The 11,024-nt window shown below is 37.7% G+C and overlaps 1 protein-coding gene across 1 annotated transcript; it reads left to right on the top strand.

The window, feature by feature from the left end:
• Positions 1-9,867: 9,867 nt before the first annotated feature.
• LOC115989986 (protein MAIN-LIKE 1-like) lies at positions 9,868-10,728 on the top strand. Its single transcript, XM_031113849.1, has 3 exons — positions 9,868-10,349; positions 10,458-10,545; positions 10,720-10,728. Exons 1-3 carry the CDS (start codon positions 9,868-9,870, stop codon positions 10,726-10,728), a joined length of 579 nt encoding a protein of 192 aa, XP_030969709.1.
• Positions 10,729-11,024: the final 296 nt, after the last annotated feature.

Below are 11,024 nucleotides of genomic sequence, written 5' to 3'. Positions count from 1 at the left end.
AATTAACTTCAATGGTATCCTCTGAGAAAAACAGTAAAAATAACTTCAACAGTATACGTCATTTGGTCAGTGCAGTATGTTTTCCCAAAAACTTAAGATGGGCCTAAAGTTTTACACATTTTATTTTATTTAAACTTTAGAAAAGAGATAAATAAGTAAAGCCAAACATGTTTTTCCCCTCCCTCAAATAAGAATAATCTTCATTTGCAAGCAAACTTATGATGAAGTTTTACTTTTTACAAGATCTTAAGTCTGATTTGGTATGCTGTCATTCAAATTAGTAATCATAAAATACTATTAAATTCATTTTTAATATTCTAAAATATTTATAAAAAAAAAATTTCCAGTACAATTAAAACTAAAAAATTAATTAGAAAATAAAATTTTAAAGAATTTTCAATAAGCTAGGTTTTATTTTTATTAATGAAACTAGCTTATAACTCATGCATATGTATGTGATACATTTATAAACATGCACAATTAAATGTGTATTAAATTTTACTAATTAAGTTTATATATAATATATATAATTTTTCTATATTTGAGAATATAAAATAGCTACGTATAATATAAACTCTAAGTTTATTTGTAAAAGAAAATTCATTTGAATTGTTATCCACAAAATTTTAAATTTTAATTTGTCAAACAATTATTTGTATAATAATAATAATTGTAGGGATGAAAGACCAGGGAGCCCATACCTTGTATATGTTGGGCCAAGGGCCCAGTCTGGGGAAGAACTCCTCCTCGGCCAGGCAAGGCCGAGGACAAAGGGCGACACTCCAGACCATTCCATAGAAGAGAATAAGTATTAAGAAAGAACAGGACAAAGGAAGGCATGGAAATATCTAAGAGAAAGTTGTTACTATTGCATTAAATGCTCTGCAACTAACTGAACCATGCCTTTCAGCCTTTACAACCACTCCCAAAGACTTTGGGGAAGGACTGATGGGACAAATATCAACACTATCAATCTAAATCTACACGTGGACAGTGGAAATGAGAGGAAGACAATATAAAATAGAGGAGAAGGGAAAAAAGAAGTCCCAGAGCAATCTGGAGACCAGACTTGTAACAAAGTATTAAGAACAATATTTAAGAATCAACCTCCTCGAGTAAAATCCGAGGACGTCTTTCCCTAGTGAACTTATGTTATCTTTCTTTTTTTATTATCAAAACCTATTGGTCGATCATTTAATTCGCTAAGGTCCAAGTTTCCAATTCATTAGCTACAAATTTATTGTATTGGGCTCATTGAACCAAGGTTCCATACATTTTGGGCTTGGGTCCCAAATTGTGACCCTACAATAATAATAATAATAATAATAATTGTAAAGACCATATTTGAGTTCCTAACCCAAAAAGGTGGATGAACTTAGGCCCAAAAAGCCCAAAACAATGAACTTGTAGAGAGTGGGTTGGAAAACTGGGTTTTAATAAATCAAATAACAACTAAAGTGGATTTAGATGACAAGAGAATGAAGATAGACAAGTTTAAACTAAAGAAAATTGTTCTCGGCACAGTCTGAGGAGGTCAGTTCTTAAATATTTCTCTCAAGTTTGATTACAAATACAATTCTTGATTGCTATAGTGTTTTTCCCTTAGTTTCTCGATTCCCTTCTCTCATTGCCTCCTTCTTCTTTTATACTATCCTCCCCTTTCATCTTTACCCTCCACATACAGGTCAGATGGTTGGTGTTGATATTTGTCCTATCAGCACCTTATTGAAATCTTTTTGTAGTAGTTGTAAGGCTGAAAACCACTGTTCAAGTATCACTTTCACATTAATGCAGCCAAAGGTTCAACTGCAGAGCATTCAATGCGGTGGTAGCAGCTCTCTTCTTAGATTTTAGGACTCTCCCCTATCTTATGTTTCTGTAATGCTTATCTGTGTCAATAGAATTTCCTAGAACGTTCCCCTGGACAGCAAACCACCCCTTTGGACCTCGGCTTTAGTTAGCCGAGGAGGCATTCATCCTCGGACCACCCTTATGGGCTCTTATGACCAAAACTAACTTTTTCATTTACTAACACGGACTCTTAGGAAGGTTTTTACTCGTCCTCGAACTATTCCTATCCTCGGATTGGGCCCCCGACCTAATATATGTGCATTCCTGGGCCTATCACCCGTACAATAGTCCCTCAAAATTCTTCTTCCTAGCTCCTCGAGGAGAAAGGAGGATTTCGATGTCACTGTAGTTGTTCTGTGCTCATCGTATCCCACCTTTAACTGCGAATACGCCTTTTTAATTGCCCAAGGCACGCTCCTGATGCTTTGGCATTCGAGACTCGTCTTCATTAAATTTTTACGGCTCCCTATCCCCCACATTCTACAGCATGATGCGGATCCAATGGCTGAGGATTTTGCTGCAGGATCTACCCAAGAGCCTCATAGGCATTCCAGGCAAACACATGAATATTCCTCCTAAGAAATACTAATAGTTCTTCCTTCTCCCGAGGAGGCAACTGAGTTCTAACTTGAAAAAACTTTTTCAAATCGCCATTTATGGCAATTTCCTCCAACCTCTCACACTTTGCCTCTCCCGACACCGCATTCGTAGATAGGACCGAAATCCTTGATTGCTATGAGTCCACCTCAGCAGAGGCCGAGGACTCAGCCGCAAGCTGATGCATGATGGCAGCCACGAGGTATTGCCTAGCCATGGATTGACTCCCCACAAGCTCCTCAATTCGGTCCCCTGATGGATACTTTACCTTTAAATGCAGAGTTGAAGAAACGACCCTTAGGGCATGAAGCCAGGGTCTGGCCACAATGGCAGTGTAGGGAGAGTATGCATCCACCACAATGAAGTCCATTTCAACCATCTTTGAACTTGTCTACACGGGCAACCTAATTTAACCCCTTGGGATAACTACCTTCCCATCAAAACTCACCAAAGGTGAATCATAGGCTATCAGATCTTTAGGCTTTAAGTTCATCCCTCTATATAAGTCATGGTACATAATCTCTGCACTACTACCCTGGTCTACCATCACCCTCTTCACATCACACCCTCCTATTCTGAGAGTGACCATCAAAGCATCATCATATGGCTGGATGGTTCCCATCTTTTCCTTGTCTGAAAAACTCAATGCCGGTCGGATTCCCACTCCAGCCCTCTTCAGCTCAGAATTAGGGTCCTCAACTAGTAGTCGAGCTATAAACATCACCCTGGAAGGATGAGAACCAGTCCTCCCAGGTGCAGCAAAGATAACATTAATTGTGCCTAATGGGGGCCTTGAAGAAGCGTTCCCCTGAGCCCCTGACTTGATTGGTCCCCTTGCCCGTTAAGTCGATACAAAAACTATTTTAACCTTCCCTCTCTGATCAGTTGCTCCAAATGGTTCCACAGAGTTCTGCAATCCTCGGTGGTATGCCCCCGCTCCTGGTAGTATTGGCAATGGAGGCTTTGGTTGCACCTCAAGAGGTCTCCTCCTATTTTGTTTGGCCATTTGAAGTGTGGCTCATTCTTGATCTACTTCAAGACTTGATGCACTGGTTCTCGGAACACAATGTTAACCATCTGATGAGCCATAGATCCAGATTATCCCGTAAAATCCCTTCGAGGTTTGTTATTGTTGTATCTATCCGACCTGAAATCTCTCCTCTCCTAAGGGATAACCTTACCTTTCCCCTTGCCTTTTTGTTGGTCTCCTCAACCTGCTTGTACTTATTAATGCAATCCATAAGCCGATGAACACTCCTTACTGGCTTCTTGGTCAAGGATTTTCTCAAATCATGCTCGGTGGGCAGTCCGACCTTGAAGGTCCTTATAGCCACGTCATCAAAATCCCCATCATTCTTATTAAACATCTCCTAGTACTTATCCGAGTATGTTTTCAGGGTCTCACTTTCTCGCATGGACATGGACATGGAGGGCCGAGGAACCCTACTACAAGTAATAAAATAAGACCCAAACGCTTGGGTGAACTCCTTGAAGGAGTCAATAAAACATGCACCCAGACCATCAAACCACCTCATCGCCACAGGCCCCAAGCTAGATGGAAATACCTTGCACATCAAGGTCTCATTCTTAGACTGTACAATCATTCTCTGGTTGAAGTGATTTACGTGCTCCACAGGGTTTGTACGACCATTGTATATGGTGAACGTGGGCTGAGTGAACCGCCGAGGAAGTCTCCCTTCCTCAATCCTGCATGTGAAAGGTGATCTAAAGATTTGTTTAAGTGTTCTGCGCATCACATCATTCCCTAGGCCTTTGGAAGATGAGCTTCTGTTTCTACGCTTATGGTGGTATTCCTCATCATACGAGAAAGACTCACTGGGAGGTGTCCTTGATCTCTGCCTATAACTACCATCCTTGATCTTCATATTTTATTTAGTTAGTTGGTGATGTTGCAATTTCTCATTAAAACCAAAAGAGATTTCAGTTAAAAAAGTATTGAAGGTAAGCCAAACCCTTGAAATATTATAAGGGCATTAATCGTTCCAATTTAATGACTTATATAAATGAAAATTTGTGTATCGATTGAGGTAGGAAATTAACAATTTCTTTATGAGTTTCAATTAGTTCAACTGATAAAGTTTTTTATCATTGAATAAGAAATTTGTGATTCAAATTCTGATAACATCAAAAACCAATTAGTTTCTACCTTTTGGTGCTTCATGCTCTCTGGTCATTCTGAGAACTAGAGGTGGTCTAGTTTAATGTAGAGCTCTGGGTTTTCAGCAAACAACACAATCTGAATACTTCACAAAATTGGCTACATGGATTTTCAATGAACACAGCAACCCAGACTTGTTTGCTATTACCATATGGTCTATCTGGAATCAGCATAACCAAGTATGCTCTCTATCTCATACCACAGGTTTCCAAGGATCGCTTAATGAATTTCTGGCTATGTAACCACCACCACAGCCCCTTCTGATTACCCCTCTAGTTCGCTAGTGCCCCCTACCACTAGGTTTTGTCAAAATAAACTTCAACGGATCGGGTTTTGCCAAGGATAATAAAGCAAAAGCTGGTACTGCCATTTGGAATAGTGATGGACTTGTCCTGGCGTCTCAATCTCGACCGATAAATCAAGCTTACAGCCCCCAGGCTATCAAGGCAATAGCAGCTCTATCTGGTCTTCAACTAGCGATGGAACTTAGCTTCACTCACGCTGTCTTGGAAGGGGACCGCCTCTCACTTATGTCAGCCCTACAAAATGACTCTGATATATTGTGTCCTGATGGTTTGCTAATTGACGATGTCTAGCGTTGTTATAGTTCTTTTCATAAATTACTTTACTCTCATACAAAGAAAGAAGGTTATAAGGTTACTCATTAAATTACGAGATATGCTTTAAATATTTGACTTTGTTGTGTGGATGGAAGATGTTGCACCACTAGTTTCTATTGTTATTCATGCTAATGCAGCCAATTTATTTTAATATAAGCTACGTAGGTTGGATTCTGTTATTTACACAATATATATATATATATATATATATATATATATATTATACAGAAAACCAAACAAAAAAAAAAGTCATTTAATTATTAGGATTCAGATTCTATTACTGTAACTTCCATTAATTATTTAATCTAACTACATTCTGTTTTGCTTCTCCTTTTTTCTCTTCGTGTTCTTGCTCTTTTAAATTTTGAGTAATATTAGAGATACAAACTTTATTCAAAATATTTTACAAACTGCTAAAGTGGTGTGTGATGCCTCAATTTGATTGATTGTGTGATGTGTATGGGTGTGTGATGAGTCCCACATCTGGTATTTACTAGGTTGAACTGAGCTTTATTAACAACTGCAAAGAGCCTCAATTGTGATTGGTCCTTTTGAGGTATAGCGCAGATGTGGCTAGCGCTTTTCCTTGGGTCGTTACATATGGTATTAGAGCCGGCCCGGTAATCCCGTGTGGGCTCAGAGACACTACTCCACAAAGTGGGCCCTAACGAGGATATTAGGGATTTAAGTGGGGGAGATTGTGATGTCACAATTTGATTGATTGTGTGATGTGTGTGGGTGTGTGATGAGTCCCACATCTGGTATTTACTAGGTTGAACTAGGCTTTATTAACAACTGCAAGGAGCCTTAATTGTGACCAGTCCTTTTGAGGTATAGCGCAAATGTAGCTAGCACTTTTCCTTGGGTCGTTACATGGTGAGTGATTATTGGAAAATGAAAAAGTAATATTAATGGTGGATCTAAATGAAAATCAGTAAAAAATTGGTCACATTAATAATTTGTAAAGATATTTTGAGGTATAGCGCAGATGTGGTTACCACTTTTCCTTGGGTCGTTACATGGTGAGTGATTATTAGTAAATGAAAAAGTAATATTAATGGTGGTCTAAATGAAAATCAGTAAAAAATTGGTCACATCAATAATTTGTAAAAATATTTTAAAACAGTTTGTAATTGTAGCAATACTCATATATTTCTCCAATCTTCAAGATTCTCTAGCTTACATGAAGATTTTCTTAATTTATTATAAAGATTTACTATGTGCAAAATCTTAAATGTCTTATATAGTTTCATATCATTTAAAATTAGTTACCATAATTTACTACTCCAGCCTTTGGGATATCATTATTATCAAGGGTCATTCTATTGTACCCCCCTTTTTTTAGGGGGTACGGTACCCCCTTTAATCTTGGCTATAGATTTTACACATTTGAATCTGACCATTTATTTATTTTTAATGAAAAACTAGGGCCAAAATGGCCAAATACCACCTTTTTTTGAAATTTTTAGCAACAAAACACTGTTTTGGAACTAAATGGGATCTACCACTTTTTCTAGTACTCGAGCTCACCAAACTCGAGTACCCCACTTTTCTATTCCACCATGGCACGATGACATGGCATCTGGGATTTAAATATTGTAGTTAGTACTTGAGCTTCACGAGCTCGAGTACTGTTCTAGTCTATTTCCATTAAACTCTAAGAACCCCTGTCTCAATCTCGTCCCTCACTTTCAGAATCTCCCTCTCTCAATCTCGCTACATCTCACTCTAACTCTCCCACACGCTCTGAATCTCCCTCTCAGTGTCACTGTCGCTCTCATTTTCAGTCTCCCTCTCGGTCTCGGTCTCCCTCTCAGTCTCGGTCTCACTCAATTTACATCTTCAATTTGCATCTTCGGTTTGCATCTTTAGTTTGGAATCACAAGGTATGTCTCGCTCAACTTGCATCTTCAGTTTGAGCATTGGGTATTTGTGGGTATTTGTGGGAGAGTTAGAGAGAGATGGTAGCGAAATTGAGAAAGTGAGAGTGAGTTGATAAAAACCGGGTATTGATGTGTTTGTTGGATTTCTTTAATGATTGAAAAAAAATTACATCAAATTTTGAAGGCTTAAGATGAGTCTGCATGTCTATATTGATGTCTTTTATGGGGAAGAAATGGGTTTCATTTGTTGAGAAGTTTAGCACCCTTTATGAACATATGTAAAACAAATACATTGTATTATATAATTCTTAACATCAATGAAAATTGAAATTGGGTATGTTATGCTAATTCAGAAAAGGAAAAAAAAAAAAGGAATAAAACAGACAAATAGATCATATGTTCATGACTCAAAAAATCAAATACTATATAATAACAAAGTTAGAGGTGCAGAAATGTTTTAAACACCACTCTATAATTTATGATAATCTAGACACATGTCTTAATCTATGATAACCTAAATGCTCTAGCCTTACCAGATTAATCAACTTTTCAATTGAAAAAAAAATAAGGTAAGAAGTCAACTATTTTGTTTAATCCATTCACACGGATTTACCTAGTGCTTGTGTTTCATGCCAAATCAAACCATTAACATAGTAATTGGTTTGTAAGTATGCCCCATGGAGAAGCCGATGCACAAGTAACTAGGGTCTTTAACCATTATTAGTGTTAAAATTACAGGTAAAAATTCCACATTTTGTTAAACCTAATGCTTCCAACAAACAATACTATCCTCCGAAGCATCAGGCAAAGGTTCAACGCAATAAGACATCAAGGAAAAGCCCAAAACTTCAATAAAAACCAGAAAGTGACACCAATTTCCTGGAAGATCATAACATCTAGAGCCCTAGACCTATAGAATCAAGCTGCTCTTCTTTGTTTTCTTTCTTAAAAGGAAAAATGTTTGCATGAATGAACCCTAACCCTAAGTGTACTAAACCAACCAAGACCAGTCTATACAATTCCATTTAACCTACTCCAGCCTAGATTAACCAACACCACTCAACATAAAATCAGATCAGATAATGCAGATCTAAAACTATAAACCAAGTCACATATGATCATGCTTTCTGAATCCTAATTAACCGTGTATTCAGGACTTAAATCTTTTTGATTCCTTAAACTGACACTAAGATTTTAAAATAGCTTCAGTAAGGACTTAAATCTTCATGTTTTTGCTCGTCCAAAAACTAAAATAAGAAGCTCTTTCTTGACACAAAACAGAGGGCTTATGAAGCAAGAATGAAAGAGGGTTTACTTTAATTCATGTAACCAGGTTTGGTCCTTAGTGAGGAGATTTGACCAACCGTAGAAATACAAGCCGTTTGTTAGCAGGTGTAATTTTTTTATTTTATTTATTTATTTATTGTTTTTAATGAACATTTTCATGTGTTATTAGAGCAATCAGTCATTGTGGGACATAGTTAGCGTTCTCATTGAGGCAATCAGTTAACAATAGAAATCAATAAGACAAGTGAATGAGGGTTTGTGAATTCTTTACTACAAAAAGGAATTGAAAATTTATTAGATAGGACCGCTTATAGCACAGAAAAAGTAAGTTAGCAAATGCAATATTAAAGAGTGCTTTATTGAAATTTAATGATGTAAACAACCAACAATTGCATTAAGAAGCATAAAGTCAATTGACTGCCTAACCAAATTAATGGAAAATTATGGAAGTCCCTATATTTTTTAATTGTAGAAATGATCCAATCAAAGAATATCAATGATGAAATTGACAAAACTGGATTGGATTGCTATGATAGAGAATACTGTTAATAATGGGCATTTACAACACAAGAAATATGATCTCTCATTTTAGTTTGTAATTTTCAAAATCAAAATTAATATGATGTGGGTATTTGTGGGTATATATGGGTATTTTGTGGTGTAATTTTTTTTAATAGAGAGACTTTCATTTTAGAAATTTCTTCCATCTGAAAGTTGTGGCTTTCTCATTTATTTATTTAGGGGTGAAAATGTTTTATCTTGTATACTGATATATTCTATTTCTATTAGCTGAATATGTTGTAATCTACTTAACATTCTAAAGTTTAATACATTTTTTTTATGAAATTAGTGAAGGCTGCATTAGATATATATTATTGCCATTTTCAGTCAAATATGTTTATAATTAAAAATAAATAAATAAGACTGTCATGCTGTTGTCACCAAATGCCAGATATGGACCCACATGGAGCAGGACCCTCTATACAGACTTTGTTGATGAGGCAGGATGTGCATCGTTCAAGTTTGCTTTGGGATGCTCCTTTGGAAGGCGAGGTATGCACTTGTTCAATATATGTAGTAGAAAGATTTTTGGCATTTAAGTTTGAAGCGTAATTATTACGTGCTACTCTAATTATTATTAATACTAAGCTGCTCTATTTGCAGGAAGTGCAAGGTGTACTGACTTGTCATTACTGAGAGAAAGGTCTACTTGAAGGTGGGTTAGATCCACGAATTGCCGCTTATATCACAGATGCAGGGTTAGATGGACTACTTCGGGTCCCACATATGGACCTTGACCACGCATTGATCACGACGTTGGTGGAGAGATGGCGGCCGGAGACGCACTCATTCCACTTGCCCCATGGTGAGATGACCATCATACTACAAGATATGGAGGTTATAATAGGAGGTACCTGTAGATGGCTAGTCGGTGGTGGGATATACCGAGATGGTCGATTGGGGCGAACTCTGCGGCAACTTGCTAGGGCATAGGCCGCCGAACAGAGAAGTTGGTAGTAATAAGAACACTGCAGTGATGGAAGGGCCGAGGGTAAAAGCCAAATGGCTTGAGGATTGGTTTAGCAACCCTCTCCCGGTTGACGCCCCTAAGGAGCTTGTGCAGCTGTATGCTCGGTTTTACATACTAGAGATGTTAGGTGGTACGTTGTTTATGGACAAGTCTGGTGAACGGATCTCAATTATGTATCTGCAATTTTGCAATCCAATCAACAACGGAAAGAATTATAGTTGGGGTAGTGCAGCACTAAGTTGGCTCTATAGACATCTTTGTAAGGCATCAGAGAAGACAGCTAAGCAGATTGGCGGTGCATTGCTATTGGTGCAGTTGTGGGTGTGGGCGAGGTTTCCACACATATGTCCTATGATGAGGCATCCACACCAAGCACTGCCCCCAGGTCCACTTGCTATCAGGTATGTAGCATCTTAGATAGTTACCGTTTTACATTTCCGCATTAACTTTTTTCGCATGGGAATTATGTAAGTAACTAATAGGAAGGTTATGTCTGTGTTGTTTGCTAGATGGAAAGGGGCTAAGATAACAACTGAACATGCAATGCACGTCCTACGTGCCTATCATGTGTCGCTTGCTTCGCTACGGCCAAATCAGGTATCGTGCCTTACAAGTGGGAACCGCTTTGGCATGTAGTTTTTGTACTTACAATTCACTTTGGAATGAATAAACATTTTTTATTTCAGAGTTATATGTATTGTTCACATTCGTTACACATTTTTTCTAATTATATTGTTAATATGGTTGCTTGCATCTGTTGGATCATTGCAGATTGTCTAGGAGCCGTACAAAAATTATTTGGGTTCCCTGCTCGCATATTGTACGGCAGGCCAAGTAGAGAGTTCTCCTGACTCTCATTAGATGTTTGCTTAAGCGAGATCTCAAGATACGTAATGTGACTCCTACTTGATAAATGACTTTTGCTGGTTTTTAATTTGCATCCACCATGTAGCATAACTTTTAACCTAAGAAGGCCATACCATAGCATAGAAAATCTAGAAAAGCCTTCCTTTCAATGCAAAATAAAGGAGCTGAGGTTCCTTTTATTCTTGATCCTATATTCATGAACCATTGTG

Source organism: Quercus lobata, chromosome 5, assembly GCF_001633185.2.
Source record: "Quercus lobata isolate SW786 chromosome 5, ValleyOak3.0 Primary Assembly, whole genome shotgun sequence".
In the NCBI taxonomy this organism is placed as follows: Eukaryota; Viridiplantae; Streptophyta; class Magnoliopsida; order Fagales; family Fagaceae; genus Quercus; species Quercus lobata.
This window is presented reverse-complemented; position numbering and strand designations above follow the sequence as displayed.

Coding starts and splice junctions, on each gene's coding strand:
- LOC115989986 (XM_031113849.1), top strand. CDS start 9,868: ATGGTCGATTGGGGCGAACTCTGCGGCAACTTGCTAGGGCATAGGCCG. Junction 10,350..10,457: donor CCAGGTCCACTTGCTATCAG/GTATGTAGCATC, acceptor GTTGTTTGCTAG/ATGGAAAGGGGCTAAGATAA.